The sequence below is a fragment of the Gekko japonicus genome, unplaced genomic scaffold, assembly GCF_001447785.1.
Source record: "Gekko japonicus isolate JY-2015 unplaced genomic scaffold, Gekko_japonicus_V1.1 scaffold1471, whole genome shotgun sequence".
In the NCBI taxonomy this organism is placed as follows: domain Eukaryota; kingdom Metazoa; phylum Chordata; class Lepidosauria; order Squamata; family Gekkonidae; genus Gekko; species Gekko japonicus.
Window position 1 is genome coordinate 170,072 of NW_015163647.1, and position 17,689 is coordinate 187,760.

At 52.0% G+C, this 17,689-nt stretch overlaps 1 protein-coding gene across 1 annotated transcript in view; it reads right to left on the minus strand.

The window, feature by feature from the left end:
• Positions 1–17,689, minus strand: part of SPTBN4 (spectrin beta, non-erythrocytic 4) — a 78,084-nt gene that overhangs the window by 58,703 nt on the left and 1,692 nt on the right. The window contains 8 exon segments of the mRNA XM_015407649.1: positions 1–98; positions 2,602–2,789; positions 4,396–4,508; positions 8,104–8,219; positions 11,966–12,046; positions 12,894–12,985; positions 14,820–14,993; positions 15,232–15,407. The exon segment at positions 1–98 is cut by the window's left edge and continues 20 nt beyond it. Coding sequence (XP_015263135.1) covers positions 1–98; positions 2,602–2,789; positions 4,396–4,508; positions 8,104–8,219; positions 11,966–12,046; positions 12,894–12,985; positions 14,820–14,993; positions 15,232–15,407 — 1,038 coding nt within the window.

Genomic DNA, 17,689 nt, shown 5'->3' on the forward strand with positions numbered 1-17,689 from the left:
TCTTTCCCTCCCGCGGGACGTACAGCTTGCGGTTGTTGGCTCGCAGCTTGCTCTGGATGGAGAAGAGCAGAACCTCCAAGTTCCCTTTCTCCTGGAACCTGCGGGCAAAGACCGGCGGGGCATGAGCCTCCCTCCTGGCACCTTCCAGGCCGCCGCTGCCACCATGCGCTGGGAGCAAGACCTGCCCCTGAACACAGCAGATGTGCGGCGGGGACTCTGCCCCACACCACTCAGGGGCCCTTCCCCAGCTGAGGACCCCTAACCCAAGCACGGTCACGTCACGAGACTCCCGGGCAGGGGTCCCCGACACGGCGCCCGTGGCTGCCACGGTGTGGTGCCCAAATCTATAGGCAACAGAAAGCTGTAAACATGCGCTAGTCAGTGCTCAGGAAATCATAGAAAAGAAATTTATAGTGCAAATATCAAAACATGGGTGAATGACAACAATACAAAAAAAGAAGGAAGGTCCGAAAGAGGTGCCGGTTGACCAAGTTTTCCGGAATACAAGTTCGTTTCGACCGGCTTCATCCGAACGGGACCTTGTTGGACAAAAAGGTGTCTTCTAAGATTCATTCATCGTTGAGTATGGCGGCAGAGATCGTGCCGCTTCATAAGAACTCTCATCGTTTGCCATGTTAGCATACTACAGGGGTGTCAAACATGCGGCCCGGGGGGCCAGATTAGGCCCCCGGAGGGCTTCCATCAGGCCCGCAGTGGAACTGGCCGTCTCCTGCTTCCAGTTCTGCTGCTGCTGCTGCTGCATCCTAGCTTGCTTTGCCAGACTCTCTTAATCACTCAGCCATTTCATGTTTCAACCTGGGTCCGAGACTCAGAACTCTGAGCAGGAGATTTCTGTGGTGAATGTCAATAAATCAAAAGTAGGTTTGCAGCTTACAGAGCTAATGTTTTAAGCATGTTTTTATTTTTAGTAAAACAAACCCAATCTTTGTGTTTGTGTTTTTTATAAAGTTTATATCTTCGCTACCTGGCTTTACATTTTATGACACACACACATGGCCCAGGGGCCCAACGAGGTCTCATTTATGTCAGACCCAGCCCTCGTAACAAATGAGCTCGACACTCCTGGCATACTATATAGTTCCAATGAAACATTCTAAAGGAACATTCTGAAGGACGGACGCAAGAGCCTCAGCAGGTGTTTCCAACATCCTTACCTCCTAAGGCTCTCAAAAGACACCTTTTTGTTCAACAAGGTCCCATTCAGGTGAAGCCAGTCGAAACGAACTCGTATTCCGGAAAACTAAGTCCACCAGCACCTCTTTCGGACCTTCCCTCTTTTTTGTATTGTTGTAATTCACACTTGTCTTGATATTTGCACTATACATTTTTTTCCTATGGTTTCCTGAGCACTGACTGTGTATAGCGCATGTGTACAGCTTTCTGTTGCCTATAGATTTGGATTATGGGAGCTGGGATTCTCTCATTGCACATGGTGTGGTGCCCTCCAACGCCTTTCCTGGGGCTTTCAGAAAGTGGGTGTGGCTAGGTACGGCTTTGGTTGGCCATGCAAACAGAAGGATGCCCTGTTAAAGAACAGCTCCTGCCTGGAATGGTGAAGAGTTACGAGTCCATAACCTCGTTCCCTGACACTTTGTCGCTGGCTCTGGCCTTCCGTGGTAGCCACTTCGCAGTCCAGCCCACCCCCCACCCCCCATGTCAGGATTCCAAAGGTACAAGACAAGTGTGGACAATCACGACCAAATCAAGAGAACAAATGTAAAGAAAACAGTCGTAGTACAGCTTTCTGTTGCCTATAGATTTGGATTATGGGAGCTGGGATTCTCTCATTGCACATGGTGTGGTGCCCTCCAACGCCTTTCCTGGGGCTTTCAGAAAGTGGGTGTGGCTAGGTACGGCTTTGGTTGGCCATGCAAACAGAAGGATGCCCTGTTAAAGAACAGCTCCTGCCTGGAATGGTGAAGAGTTACGAGTCCATAACCTCGTTCCCTGACACTTTGTCGCTGGCTCTGGCCTTCCGTGGTAGCCACTTCGCAGTCCAGCCCACCCCCCACCCCCCATGTCAGGATTCCAAAGGTACAAGACAAGTGTGGACAATCACGACCAAATCAAGAGAACAAATGTAAAGAAAACAGTCGTGAGCGTCTGACCCACAGATCAAGCAGTCAACAAGACTTTGCAAAGAAGATGCTTTCTGTATATTATGGTCAACAAGCACTACGACACAATAGGCAAATTCCTTCAAATCATAAGAAAATCCTAGTGTAAAAACACATCATCAACGTCGTCGACTGTTGATTGTGTTGGAGTGCTTGTTGACCATCATATCCAGACAGCATCTTCTTTGCAAGTCTTGTTGACTGCTTGATTCGTGGGTCAGACGCTCACGACTGTTTTCTCTACATTTGTTCTCAGGATTCCAAAGGTGCCTGCAGGCTTGAAAAGGTCGGGGACCCCTGCTCTAGGGAGTCTCTCGTGCTAGCTCCCCCATCCCCCCAGCGCTCTCTGGTTCGGTAGGGCTGGGGGGAGAGGGCCGAGTCTCCCTGCCCCTAGCCAGCCCCACAGTCCCAGTCCCATGCGCGGCTGAGAGCTGGGGGAGTGCCCGGGGACGAGGCTCCTCACCGGACGGGCTTCTCCAGGGTGCAGAAGGCGGTGAAGGACTGGAGCTGCTGCTGGACCCCGGCCAGGGAGTTGGCAAACTTCTGGTTGCTGATGGCGCTGACGGTGAGCTCGATCCACTCCAGCAGCTCGCTGGCCAGTCTCTCGTACCGCTCGATGATCTTCTCAATCTCCAGGATCTGGTCCAGCACCTGGATGGCCGGGCAAAACACACACCCTGAATCCACAGCACCGGCCACTCCGCCCCGGGGGCGGGCGGCTCCGCGGAAGAGGTTCCAAGGAGGGCATAAAAACTACTATTCAGAACGAGCTGCAGAACAGATCCCTGGCTGGAGGTCCTTCTCTCGCCAGCCCTCAGGCCAGCTACTTCCACCTCCTCTCCCTGCTCACAAGTGCCCCCCCCTGAACCTTGCCCCGCCCATGGTATGAAAGGCCCCTCTGGCAGCCCTTGGCCACACTGGGCCAGTAGAAGAAGAAGAAGAGGAGGAGGAGGAGGAGGAGATTGGATTTATACCCTCTGGCCCTTCACTACCCGAAGGAGTCTCAGAGCGGCTTTACAATCTCCTTCCCCTTCCCCTCCCCACAACAGACACCCTGTGAGGTGGGTGGGGCTGAGAGAGCTCTTGACAGAAACTGCTCTTTTTCAAGGACAGCTGTGCCAGAGCTTGTGACTGACCCAAGGTCACATCAGCAGGTGCAAGTGGAGGAGTGGGGAATCAAACCCGGGTCTCCCAGATTAGAGTCCGCGCCCTTAACCACTAGCCGGACAACCCTTTGTTAGCCTGGTCCCATCAGACCTGGAAAGCTACAAAGTGTTGGCCCCGGCCAGTGCTTGGATGGGAGACCACCAGGGAAGTCCAGGGTGGCTACGCAGAGGCAGGCGATGGCCAACCACCTCTGAACGTCTCTTGTCTTGACCTGAATGGCCCAGTCTAGTCCGATCTCGTCAGTTCTTGAAAGCTAAGTAGGGTCAATTCTGGTTAGCATTTGGGTGTGAGACCACCAAGGAAGTCCAGGGTTGCTACGCAGAGGCAGGAGATGGCAAACCCACCTCTGAACGTCTCCTGCCTTGATTTGGATGACCCACACTGGCCAGATCTCATCAGATTCTAGAAGCCAGGCAGGCTCAGTCCTGGTTAGTCGTTGGATGGGAGACCACCAAGGAAGTCCAGGGTAGCTACGCAGAGGCAGGCAATGGCCGACCACCTCTGAACGTCTCCTGCCATGGCTTGGATGACCCAGACTGGCCAGATCTCATCAGATCCTAGAAGCCAGGCAGGCTCAGCGCCCTGGTCTGTACTTGGATGGGAGACCACCCAGGAAGCCCAGGGTGGCTACGCAGAGGCAGGCGAGGGCAAACCCACCTCTGTTTGTCTCTTGCCCTGACCTGGACGGCCCAGGCTAGCCCGATCTCATCCGATCCTAGAAGCCAAGCAGGGTCGACCCTGGTTAGTATTTGGCATAGAGGCCACCACGGAAGCCCAGGGGTGCTATGCAGAGGCAGGCAAGGGCCAACCACCCTCTGAACATCACTTGCCTTGAAAACCCTACGGTTTTATGAGCCCAGGGCCCTCCAAGCAGGATGTAAAAGGGAAAACTGTTCTTTCCCTCCCTTTCCGTCCAGGGTGGGCCTGCACACCTCCCCTGCAGGTATTTTCAGGGTGTGGAGAGGAGGAGACCCCCCCCTCCCCATCCACTCTGCCCGCCTCCAGTTGTGCGGAGGAGGGAGCGTGTGTGTGTGTGTGTGGGGTCACGGGGCCCCGCGGAGGAGAGAGCCCAGCCGCTCCCCAGACCCACCTTGCCGATCCGCTTCCCCTCCACCGCCAGAGCCTTCATCTTGGAGAAGTAGTGGTAGAAGGAGACCACGTAGGTGAGGATCGACTTCTCATCGGGGTGCTCCATGAGGACATCTGCCGGAGGAAGGGGCAAGGGGGGAGTTGGGAGAGGGTGTGGGAATCTCTCCCGGGTTAAACGTCGCTCCCGCCAACCCACCCACCCACCCACCACAGCCTCAGCCCAAAAGACAGGCCTCACCCCCCCCCCCAAAAAAAAGAGCTTGCACTCCAAAACTTGTCCTTCAGGGAGGCAAACTCAAGGACAGAGAGCCGTGGAGACAGCTGGGGGCCAGCATCTTCCTTTTGGCTGGGGCGGAGAAAACGGCCCACCCTCAGACAGGAGGGGGGGGGAAGCTGTCCCCTTTGAAAGGCCGGACAACACTTCCAATTACCGTGTCAGATTACGCAGGGAAGCCGTTGAAATTCATAAACATAAACCCAATTTCAACAGGAAAGAAGAGAGTTTGAAAATAAATAGGGCACGGTTTCCTGTCCCGAAAGACACAAAAGGCTCTAACATCTGACAACAGCACTACAGATAAGATTAGAATTTCAACATCCAAAAGAACCTCCCTCAGGAAACAGGAAACCTCCTCAGGAAACAATCCATGTGCAAAAGAACCTCCTCAGGAAAGCTCCTCCATGAGCATGTTTCACAGCCTGGGGAACTCCTACAAGATAATGACTCAGCCCTACCCCACCTTCCTGAGTAGGCATAAATTACCTGCCTACCATTTTTTCTTCTCACCTTGACACAGAGGGTGCGGTCAGACGGCATACTGGGAGCAGGTTAAATCGCTCCGGCTCTAACCGGATTACATTTGATCCGGATAATCGCGATCACACTTACCTCCCTCACCGCGCAGTCATGTCGCTCTCCAGCGTCTACACTACTGACACGTGGGAGTGTGTGTCGGCGGGTTTTAAAAATTTTTCCCTCAGTTTGCGCATGCGCATAGGAGCCCCTCCATAGAAGGGGGGGACTATCATGGCGCATGCGCAGAACCACCAGGGCGAATCAATCCAACCCCTCCAACAAAAGACTTCCCTTTAAACATTTGACCCGAAAATGGCCTCCATGAGATCCCGAACTCATCTAAACGCTAAAACAAGTGACCGTTTAAATGTCGGTTTTCTAAACGCGGTGGCGGAGCTCCGCCTATGCACACACCGCCAACGCATTAAAAAAAATGGTGGGCGAAAAGTGGAAACCTCGGGCAGCTTTCGAGCGGGAAGGGGGTTTAAACCGGAAGTGGCTCGACACTGCAGGAGCGATCAGACGTCAGAAAAGTGCAGCTAGAACCGGAGAAGCCGGAAAACACCCCGAGAAAACTTAGGGACCTGGTAACAAAATACTCCGTTGTAAAGGATATTTGAGCTGGAAAGCGACGGCTGGGGACCGTGCGCAGATGTTGGGTGTGTGATCGCATGTATAAAATCCGTTACTGAAGCGTGCCGAAAGCGGACTAAACGGCCTGTCTGGACGCACCCAGAGAGTACTCCCTCTTTCTGTGTTATACCTCTGAGGGTGCCAGTCACAGCTGCTGGCGAAACGTCAGGTCCAACAATGCCAAGACCACGGCCACACAACCCGTAAAATCTACAACAGCTAATAAGCTGTCCCCTCACTCTGGGAACAAGAGAATGGGGAACTCTGGGGCTTCAGGCGCTGGGCACTCAGGTGCTTCAAGTGTGGCGGAATCAAACGCAGCATCGTAACTGGCTGCAGGCTTAGGGGGGGACATCAAACAGCACTCAGTCTGCCCAGGTGGCAGCATACCTCCCCCCCCCCCCCCCCGCCCGGAGCTCAAGCACACGACAGGAAGTAATGTGGCATGCAATTCACACAACAGGAAGAGGAGCCGGAGTTAGGACTTCTCTTTGCCAAGGTCAGGACCAGTGTTCCCTCTAAGCTGAGTTAGCGTGAGCTAGCTCACAGTTTTTTAGCCTCCAGCTCACACATTTTTGTCTTAACTCAGGAAGGATGGCTCCAGAGCAGACTAATTTATGCAGCAGCCAAATCGCTCGCTCACAACTTTAATGCCAGGAGCTCACAAAGTAGAATTTTTGCTCACAAGACTCCACAGCTTAGAGGGAGCATTGGTCAGGACTAAATTTGAGCAGGGGGGCAGGAGGCACCGGCACTGCCCGGCCGCTCCTCCCCTGAGCATGTGCCCAGAAGGGAGGCAGAAGGCAGGATGGTGCATCCGCTGCCCTCTCTTTGCATTCCAACCAGCGTTCCCTCTAAGCTGAGTTAGTGTGGGCTAGCTCACAGTTCTTTTAGCCTCCGGCTCACACATTTTTGCCTTAGCTCAGGAAGGAGGGCTCCAGAGCAAACTCATTGATGCAGCAGCCAAATCGCTGGCTCACAACTTTAATGCCAGTCGCTCACAAAGTAGATTTTTTGCTCACCAGGACTTCACAGCTTAGAGGGGGCATTGATTCCAACCGCAAGTCCTTCCAAAAAGCAACACCCACAAACTGCCTATCTAGAGCTCGTGGCCCAGGAGGTGGGGCTCTGCGACCCACGGATCCTGGGGGTTGGCAGTGCAGGACGGCCTGGGAGATGCGGTCTGCAACTCATCCTGTTCTTGGGAGTGCAGGTGGTCGCGGGCCCTTTTGTGGATCTCATGTTTTGCTGGGTGCAGGAGACGTTGGGAATCAACGGTTATCCAAGGAGACGGCAACGCGGTTGGGAAAAAGAACCGAAAGCAAGTGCAGAAGCCGGAAGAGAGGCCCGCTTGGAAAGGTACGATGACGACCACCAGATCAGAGCGGCTCAGGGGACCCTCAGAGGGCAAAAGGGGCTTTGGCTTCAGCACAGCCCAAGAGCAAGAGTGAATCCAGGCTTCTCTGCAGAGCCAGGAGGGCGACCGGCCAGGACAGAAGCCCCGCCTCCCTCCAGTCCCTCCAGGAAGGCCAAATGCCAGCAGAGGACGCTCGGGCTTTCTGGAAACTTCCCAGCCCCAGAGGGCCATGTGGCTACCAGTTCTACTCCACTGCAAGCTTATTCTTCCTAGATACGCTTCAAGGAACATGCATGGAGGGAGGGGAGCTGCCCCCACCCCAGTGTGTCAATGTCTGGGGAGGCCTTCGGGGCCAAGTATTTGGTAATAATGAAGTCCAGCTTCTGTGAACATATGAACGCGATGCACAGAGAATCAGGCCGCTGGTCCACCCATCGCAATATGGTCCGGGTATTGGGCATTCAGTCCCGTCGTGTATCCCAGGGCCCAAACGGTCAGTGGTCTCCACCAACGCTCCCTCTAAGCTGCTGCATAAATTAGTTTGCTCTGGAGCCCCATCCTTCCTGAGCTAGGACAAAAATGTGTGAGGCCGAGGCTAAAAAACTGTGAGCTAGCTCACACAAGCTCAGCTTAGAGGGAACATTGTCTTCTGCAGCCCTTGGGACCCTTTCAGGTGGAGATGCTGAGGCTGAGGCAGGGCACCGGCTCTGCCTCCCCGCCCAGCCAGGGTCTCCCGCCTCCTGCTACACAGCAGGCCTCACTGAACCCCTACAGAGACAGAGGCAAAACACCTCGCCCCGGGAACTCCTCGCCACTTTTCACCCAGTGGCGGGAGCTCCTTCTAGGGGCCACGGGGTGAATGCAGAATCCCAAGGTGCACTCTGTGGCATCCGCCCTCCCCGGGGATTTGATCTGGACCTCACCTTCTGGATCGAGCAGTTTGGCGAGGCCCAGCTGCTGCTCGGCCGTGTTGAAGGCTTGCTGAAGGTTGTAGGCAGCATTCGACTTGGTGAGTCTCTTGAAGTCAATGATGTCCGGCCTGCAGCAGAACGAAAACGGGCTCTGAGCAAAAGGGCCTGAAACCGAACGGAACCTCTGTTTTGGGTCCTGCAGGCAGAGCGGAGGTGCTCCGGAGTCGGGGGCTCCATTGCAGAGCCTGATCAGTCCAGGGGCCGGAAGGGAGCTCTTCCAACAGACGAGATCCCCGGACCACCCAGCACCTTCCTGGAGGACAGAGCTGCCAACTCAGCCCCCAGACAGTGACCATGGTTTGATGCATTACGAAAAACTGGCAAGGACCATCCCCATGGTCAAGAATGAAGTCCCAGTCATCGAATGGCCTCACTCTTTCTTTTCAAGAGCATAATTACAATCATAAACAAAGAAATGAAAACCTTAACAAGCAACTGCTTTGGCTACGAATAAAAGTGCCCCCACCTCTCAGAAGGGGAACGGACTAATTCAGTACTGCTTCAGGAATGTTACAGCCTGAAGGGGTAACAGAAAGCAATGGATGGAGAAATGGAGAAACCGAATCCTCTCAGAGGAGGGCTACGGGCCCCTTTTGTTTTCCTTTCAGGAAATATCACAAGCCCGGTTCCCTCTTTGGACCGGGAGCTTGGGAAAGCCCCATGGTTGCCCGAGGTCTCTACCCAGTGACGTTGCCTTTACATCTGGGAGGAACCCATTTCTCTCTGGTACCAACTGCTGTCACTAATAGAGGAGGAAGAGGAAGAGTTGGATTTATACCCCGACCTTCACTCGGAGTCTCAGAGTGACTTACAATCTCTCTCCCTTCCTCTCCCCACAACAGACACTCTGTGAGGTAGGTGTGGCTGAGAGAACTCTGAAAGAACTGCTCTTGAGAGAACAGCTCTGAGAGAACTGTGACTGACCCAAGGTCACCCAACAGCTGCATGTGGAGAGTGGAGAATCAGACCCGGTTCTCCCAGTTAAAACTCGTCCACTCTTAACCACCACATCAAACTGGCTTTCTGAAAGGATATTTTCTGTTACATGGATTTGTGCACCCCACGCTCTGTATCTGCATTGCCATTTAAAGGCTCTGCTTGGATGCCACATCTATTGGACTTTCATGCTTTTGTCTTTGAGGAATGGAGGAGGGTCACCTGCTGCTTCTCCCCATTACTGCTCTTTGAAAAGCGGAACCGAATAGGCTTGGTGTGCTTCAGGCTTTGGGCATTCAAAATATAAGAGCACTTAACAGAAATAAAAAGGGTACACATGGTCTGTTCAAGCATCAGGCTGAGCAAGGGTATAAAGAAAAGGTGGGAACACCACAGTCCCCTAAACTTTATACTGATCCTTAGTGATGTTTAGTTACGGTAAGCTGGTAATTCTTGAAGTTGCAGCATTTAAAAGTCAATCATTATGTCTCAGAATTCAGGACTTCTCCCCATTGTCCCTCAAGATGTGGTCAAAATGGAATCTCTCTGTAAAGGTTTAGTCCTTCATGGGTTGTGCCCATCCAAGGAAGATGAAGAGAAGTGAGCTTCCTTCTCCTGTCTTGAGAAGTGGGGAGTCTGTCCTCTATGGGGCCAGTCCTGACCCAAGGGAAAGAAATACGTCTGGCCTTATGGCTTTCTCACTCCCTGTCTGTTAGGTGTTGAAGCCAATCTAGTGGGAGTTATTAGATGCTAAACCTTTTATCTCACTCTGGCCAGAGACATTTGCATCTCTAATCTCTATCCCTTGGGGAATCGGTGGCTCTTCCCCAGTACCTTTCCTCTTTGCCAGCTATGAACATGCAGCCAGGCTTCAGTCCATGGACAGAGTACAGTTCCAGTTATTGAAATATCAATGAGATCATTAGGTGGAAGGCATTTCTTCACACCATCTCACTGGAAGGCAGGACCGAGAGGAAAAGTAAAGGGACAAGAGCCCTGGGACGCCTGGCTAGAGTTCTGCTGGTCCACCCACGATGGAAGGGTGCCACGCTGGGCTTGAGACAAACCAATGGCCACAAATGAGATCTGAACAGAAGAGGGAGACGACCGTGCAGAACTGATTGGCTGATAAGGCTCTCCTTGGATTCTTCCCCATATCCATGTTTCTGGTGGCAGGCAAAACCACCCCTCCTTCCCCAGAGTATCAGGACCACCTTTCCCCTCAGTCACTCTCTTTTGCTCCTTGTCGTAAACCATCACTTTCATGCCTTTCAGTGTGGGTCCAGCTATCTCGCTTTTAGTTCTTTCTTTTAAAATGTGGGTCTTTGGTTGTTGTCTGTCTCCGTCTCCTACATTGTTAAACTTTGTACTAAATACAGAGAACAAATGTTAAAATAACAAAATCGGTTTCTTTTAAAGTGAATTTATATAAAATGTTTTATAGGTGGCATATAACGCCAGAGAAATTAGCCAGAATGGACCCTGGAATGTCTGACAAATGCTGGAAACGTAAGATACGGCTGGGGAGCTTTTTTCATGTTTGGTGGAAGCGTAAAGAGGGGATGTTATATTGGAGAAGGGTTCATGAAATGTTACAAAAAATATGTTTGATGTCGTTACCATTTAAACCTGAAATGTTTTTGTTCAATATTATGCCTGATGTAAAAGATAAAGTTAGGCACTTTGTTGTTGTTCAGTCGCACAGTCCGACTCTTCGCGACCCCATGGACCAGCTCCCGCTGGGCCTTCCTGTTTTCCGCCGTCCTCTGAAGTTTGCTCAATTTCATGTTCGTTGCATCTATGACACTGTCTAACTGTCTTCTCCAGTGAGTGCTCCCTTCTCCTTTGGTGGCCAAAGTATTTGAGCTTCAGTTTCATTATCTGGCCTTCCAGGGAACAGTCAGGGTTGATTTCTTTTAGGATTGACTGATTTGATCTTCTTGCAGTCCAAGGGACTCTCAAGATGAGTCTTCTCCAGCACCATAGTTCAAAAGAATCTATTCTTCGGCACTTAATTATACATATAGTTATGGCAGCAAGAATTCTTTATGCTAAGTATTGGAAGAAATCAGAGATACCAATGGAAAATGAACTTTTGACAAAAAAAAAATTGAAACAGCAGAAATGGATACATGTTGTCGGACTTGTTAAAAGACCGAAGTAAACAAAATGTTAGAGACAACTGGATACTGTTCTACGACTGGATGGAAAGAAACTCTGAAGGCCAGGAGTAATTGGATACAACTATTATAGTTTTAGAAAAACTCTAACTTGAACTGTGAAGAATCTGACTTTTTTCAGGAATCACAATAGAAGGTTTTAGCAATCTGATTAAGTGTTACTAGTTTTAGTAATTATATAAATGAAAGAATTCTGGAAACAAAGAATTGAGATGGAAAATTTGTAACAGCTTTTATATAAATGTGACGGAATTCACCCTGGATGTCTTATCCCACCCCCTCATCCCATCCCTGCACCCTTCCTGTCCTGTAGAGTCTTAAAACCAAATAAAAAAAAAAAAAAAAACCCTTTGTACTGAAGTGGGGAGAGGCAATGTCCTGTAATGGTTAGAGTGCCGGACTGGGCTCTGAAGACCCAGGTTCGAAACCCCCCCCCCCACGCTGCCATGGAAGCTCGCTGGGCGGTCGTGGGCCAGTCACGCCCGCTCTCCGCTTCGCCTGCCTCAGAGGCTGGTTGTGAGGATGAAGTGGGGGAAAGCAGAGTGACGGGTGCTTCTTTGGGGAGAAGAGCGGGGGAGAAAGAAAGCAGACGGATAAAGCGGCCCGGGATAGCTCTCTGCTGAAGAGGCTGCAGGACAGCGGCTCTGAGCACCAACCACGCCCGCGGCCGTCCGGTGCGGGAGGGGCCCTGCGCTCACCTGTGCCGGTGGATGAGAGCATTGAATGCCAGCCCGTCTCTCCAGCTGGTGGTGAAGTTCTGGATGTTGACTTCGGGGTACCTGGTTGGACGGCAGGGTGCGGAACAGGTCAGCGGAACAGAGGCAGCCAACTCTGTGGCCGGCATGACGGGCCTTAACGACCACCCCACCCTGCACAAGCTGCCCAGGACGGGCAAAAGAGAACACAGAGGCCGGAATGCCCCTGCCCCCACACAGCCGTGGAGAGGGAGGAGGAGGAGGTAGAGGAGGAGATTGGATTTATACCCCCCGCCCTTCACTCGGAGTCTCAGAACGGCTTGCAATCACCTTCCCCTTCCCCTCCCCACCACAGACACCCTGTGAGGCAGGCGGGGCTGAGAGAACTCTGAGAAAACTGTGACTGACTCAAGGTCATGCAGTTGGCTGCATGTGGAGGAGGAGGAGTGGGGAATCAAACCCGGTTCTCCCAGATTAGAGTCCGCACTCCGAACGACTACACCAGGGGTGGCCAGACTGTGGCCCGGGAGACGCATGCGGCTCTTTCACACACATACTGTGCGGTTCCCGGCAGGGCGGCTGGGGAAGCCAGATATCATTAGCAAACAGACATCATCGGACAAATAAATATTCATTATCACTATCTGCTTTTGCCGCTTTTGTTATTGTTTTTGGCAGTCTCGTGTAATGTTAATAAGAAGCAAATCTGCATATTTCCCAGTAAAAATGTGTAATATTTGTTCGTATCTTGCAGCTCCCAAACATCCTGACATTTAGTCTATGTGGCTCTTACGTTAAGCAAGTTTGGCCATCGCTGGACTACACCAAACTGAGAAAGAGTTTGACTAAAGATACCAAGAACGGGAATCAAGGCGACGGTCCGGAGGTGGCATTTTTTTGACTGCCAAACTTCCCCCCCCCCTCCACTCACCCAGCAGTCTTCATTTGGCACCAGAGTAGCAGTGCGTCCTTGGCTGAGCGGGTCTCCCGGTTGTCTTCGGTCTCTATCTTGATCACCTGGATCTGGGAGGGGCCGGGGGGAAGAGCTGGATCAGTCCCCCCTCCCAAAAAAAACCACACACACGAAGAATCCCCAGTCCCACTTCTCCCCAGAGCCCCCTCCTTTGGAAGGTTCCTTCTTCCTGCACACCTTTTTGCTTTGCCCGCTGCAACATGGTGGATCGGGGCCCTCTGTGGCCAGCCGTGCCCTTCCGCATCCCCACCCTCATTAGAGGGATTTCTGGAGGCTGAGCTTTGCCTCTCGCTCTGCCCCCCACCTGCCACACACACACACACCCCTCGGGATGAAGCCCTCAACCTTCTTGCACCAAAGAAAGTGCTGTGGGAGGGGCCTGTGAGCCCCACAAGCCGGTCGGCTTCCCCCCCAGAAGCAGGAAGTCAGCGGGAAGAGGCTCCGGCCTGTGACTACAATGATCCCAAATATACAAATCCCGCCAGTAGAAAACACCATCAAAGATTGCCAAACAATATATTAAACAATTATAAAGTTGGTGGTGTCACAACAACAACACTAGTGCCTACTGTAACTATAACAAGGCATCAGCTATTAATATTTCCTCCTTTGAAGATAAGACATAAAGTCCACCCACAGAGTCATAACATTGTCCAAACAGCCTTTGCAAAAGACGCCCGTTCTAGATACTTAGAAGATACGTTTCCTTCGACTTCTTCAGTTTGCCGGCTGTGTAAGTGGAACTGTGAAGAGATTTACACAAGGACTTGTCCTTCTATCCCATGATTTTTGAGCTTACTTAGGAGCCTTTGATGAGGAACTTTATCAAAAGCTTTCTGGAAGTCAAGGTAAATAATATCTATTGGATCCCCCTTGTCCACATGTTTGTACACAAATGCCTAACCTTGAAAACACACATAAAAAAACAGATTTTTTTTTTTAAAAAACACCCTTATTTCAGCAATTTCAACAGACTACAAGGTTCATAAGTGTAACTTTATAATTGTTTAATATATTGTTTGGCCATCTTTGTATATTTGGGACTTCTGTGACGCTAGTCTTTTTTCCCTGTGTTTTTTTGGCTGTCACTACAGTGAGGCATCACGGGGCCGCCGCCCCACCACCCAACTTACCGCCCCGGCCTCCGGACTTCCCCTTCAACCAGACCATTTTATTTTATTTTTCGCGTGCGGCATGGCCAAGCCATCACGGTGACCCTGCCTCTCATCTCTCTCTCTCTCTCTCTCTCGTCACTTTTAAAAAACTCTTCCTCTCTTGTCACTCCTGACACAGCCTGGGGTATGTGTGTGCAGGGGTGCCCCCTAACCTATTTAAATGCCCCCCAAAGTTAAAAAAAATCCTGACTACAGCCCTGAAGTGACCATTCCTTGCTGCTGGTCCCCGACACACCCCAACCCAGAGACCCACAGTGAAAGAAGAAGGAGGAGGAGGAGACTGGATTTATACCCTCCGGCCCTTCACTCGGAGTCTCAGAGTGGAACTCCTTTCCCGTTCCCCTTCCCACAACAGGCACCCTGTGAGGCAGGTGGGGCCGAGAGCGCTCTGACAGAGACGGCTCTTTTTCAGGAACGACTGTGCCCGACTGTGCCCAAGGCCATCCAGCCAGGTGCGAGTGGAGGAGGAGTGGGGGAACCAGACCCGGTTCTCCCAGGTTAGAGTCTCCGCACACTTCACCACGAAACCAACCTGGCACTCAGAGGGCTTCCGGAGATCAGCAAGGGGCACTGGACCGGCAACCGTGCCCCAATTCACACACACAGAGAGACACACACACCCCACACACACCCCGCATTAGCTCTGGAGTGGACACTGGCCTGCGTTAGGGCTCGGCCCTCCTCCGCCCGGCTAAGCGGCCGCCCAGACCTGGAATCTGAGGATGATGGTCCAGATGAGGCCCAGCGTCAGGCGGTGGTTCCCGTCGACGATGTCGTGGGACCCCACGTTCTCCAGGTGGACCCTCTGCTCCTTCAGGAACTGCAGGGCCTTGTCCACGTTCTCCAGGGAGTGGATGCGCATCCGGCCTCGGGTTGGTTTGGGCTTCCAGGGAGGCAGGAGAAAAGGAGTGCGTGGGGAGGCAGCCCAGGCCCACCCGCAGGGAGCTCTGCCCCCAAAGCGCCTGCTGGCAGGCCACCCCCCACCCCACTGCGGCTCAGCCCCAGGACCCGTTTGGAAGGTGGGAGCGTGTCTCTGAGCACGTGCAGAGTCCCAGCCCTAAAGCCTCTCTCTTTGAGAGGGAAGCAGTAGGATTGCCCCGCCCCCTGGAGGCAGGCAAGACCCCCCCCCTCCCCGCTCTCCTTCCCCGCTGCTCCCCGGAGAGCACTTCCAGCAGCTTTGTCAGCATGCAGCCGTCCCGCAGGTCCGTGTAGAGGTCGCTGATCCGGCAGGAGACGAGAGCCAAGTGCGAATTCACCCACTTGGTGAAGGTCTTCTTCTGCACGGCCTCTCGCTCGTCTGGTGGGGTTCACAAATGGGTCAGCCTTTCGCCTCCCGGGCCCCGCCCCTCTCCCTCCCTCCCTCCAGCCAGGGGCCTGGCTTTTGAGACCCTTCTGTAGGGGGGGTTGTGCCCCAGGGGGAGTCCCAGTTCAGCCCTGCTCCCCCAACAAAAATATGCAGTCTGTCACTAAAATCTGCCTCCATTCCCAAGGACTGGAAGGTAGCTAATGTCATCCCCATCTTTAAAGAAGGTTCCAGAGGAGAAATGGGAAATTACAGGTCGGTCAGGTAAGTGGGTGGAATCCGTTATTAAAGACAGAGCTAGTAGGCACATCGATGAGCAAAACCTACTCAGGAAGAATCAGCGTGGATTTCGTAAGGGAAGATCCTGTCCCACTAACCTGTTAAAGAGTTCTTTGAGGGGGTGAACAGGCATGTGGACAAGGGTGACCCAGTGGATGTTGTCTACCTAGACTTCCAGAAAGCTTTTGATAAAGTTCCTCATCAAAGGCTCCTAAGGAAGCTCAGCAGTCATGGGATAAGAGGACCAGTCCTCTTGTGGATTAAAAACCAGTTCATGAACAGGAAACAGAGAATGAGCCTAAATGGGCAGTTTTCACAGTGGAGGGTGATAAAGTAGTGGAGTATAGCAGAGCTTGGCACTAGGTTCAGTGCTTTTTAACTTGTTCATTAATGATCTGGAGTTGGGAGTAAGCAGTGAAGTGGCTCAGTTTGCAGATTACACCAAGTTGTTCAGGGCGGTGAGAACCAGGGAGGACTGTGAGGCGCTCAGGAAGGATCGATTGAGGATGGGCGAGTGGGCATCAATGTGGCAAATGAAGGTCAACGTGGGCAAGTACAAAGTGATGCACACTGGAGCCAAAAATGTTAACTATAAATATATGCTGATGGGGCCTGAACTGGCAGTAACTGACCAAGAGAGAGATCTTTGAGTCATGGTAGATAACTCACTCAACTCAGTGTGCGACTGCAATAGAAAAAAGGCCAATGCTATGCTGGGGATTATTAGGAGGGGAACTGAAAACAAATCAGCCAGGATCACAGTGGCCTTGTATAAACCGATGGTGCGTCCTCATTTGGAATTCTGTGTACAGTTCTGGTCACCACACCTCAAAGAAGATATTGTAGCATTGGAAAAAGTGCAAAAAGGGGCAACTAAAACGATCAAGGGGGTGGAACACCTCCTCTATGAAGAAAAGGTTAAAGCGCTTGGGGCTCTTTAGCTTGGAGAAACGACGGCTGAGGGGTGACACGATCGAGGTTTATAAGATTATTCATGGGATAGAGCAGGTAGAGAAAGAAGTCCTTTTCTCCCTTTCTCACAAGACAAGAACTCCTTGTGGGCAATCAATTAAATTTAAGAACAGTAGGTTTAGAACAGATCATAATGTTCTCTGTATGTTGATCCTAAGACCGTAATAATAATAAACTAAACTAAGAACAGATCATAAGAACATAAGAGAAGCCAATGTTGGATCAGGCCAATGGCCCATCCAGCCCAACACTCTTGTGTCACACAGTGGCCAAAACTGCCAGGTGCCATCAGGAGGTCCAGCAGTGGGGCCAGGACACCCGGAGCCCTACCACTGTTGACCCCCCCCCCAAGCACCAAGAATACAGAGCATCCCTTGCCCCAGACAGAGAGTTCCCGTCTATACCTTGTGGCTAATAGCCACCAATGGACCTCTGCTCCAGATGTTTACCCAATTCAGTCCATGCTTGTAGCTGCCGCCACCACCTCCTGTGGCAGTAAATCCCATGTGTTCCTCACTTTGGGTGAAGAAGGGCTTCCTTTTGTCTGTTCTAACCCGACTGCTCAGAAATTTCATGGAGTGCCCACAAGGAGCTCTTGTATGATGAGAAAGGGAGAAAAGTACTTCTTTCTCTACCAGCTCCATCCCATGCATAATCTTGTAAACCTCGATCATGTCACCCCTCAGCCGTCGATTCTCCAAGCTAAAGAGCCCCAAGCGCTTTAACCTTCCTTCATAGGAAAAGTGTTCCAACCCTTTGATCATTCTGGCAACCCTTAAGGTCAGCAGAAGATCCCTGCTGGGTCGGACCCAGGGTCCATCTAGTCAAACATCCGGTTTCACACAATGGCTAACCAGTTGCACTGGAAAACCAAAAAGAAAGGTGTAGAGGCCGAGGCCTTCCCCTGATAAGACCATCCAAAGAACCCTGCTGGGTCAGACCAGGGAGGGTCCATCTAGTCCAGCCTCCCGTCTCACACAGCAGGCCAATCAGTTCCTCTGGAGGCCAGACAACAGGGCAGGGAG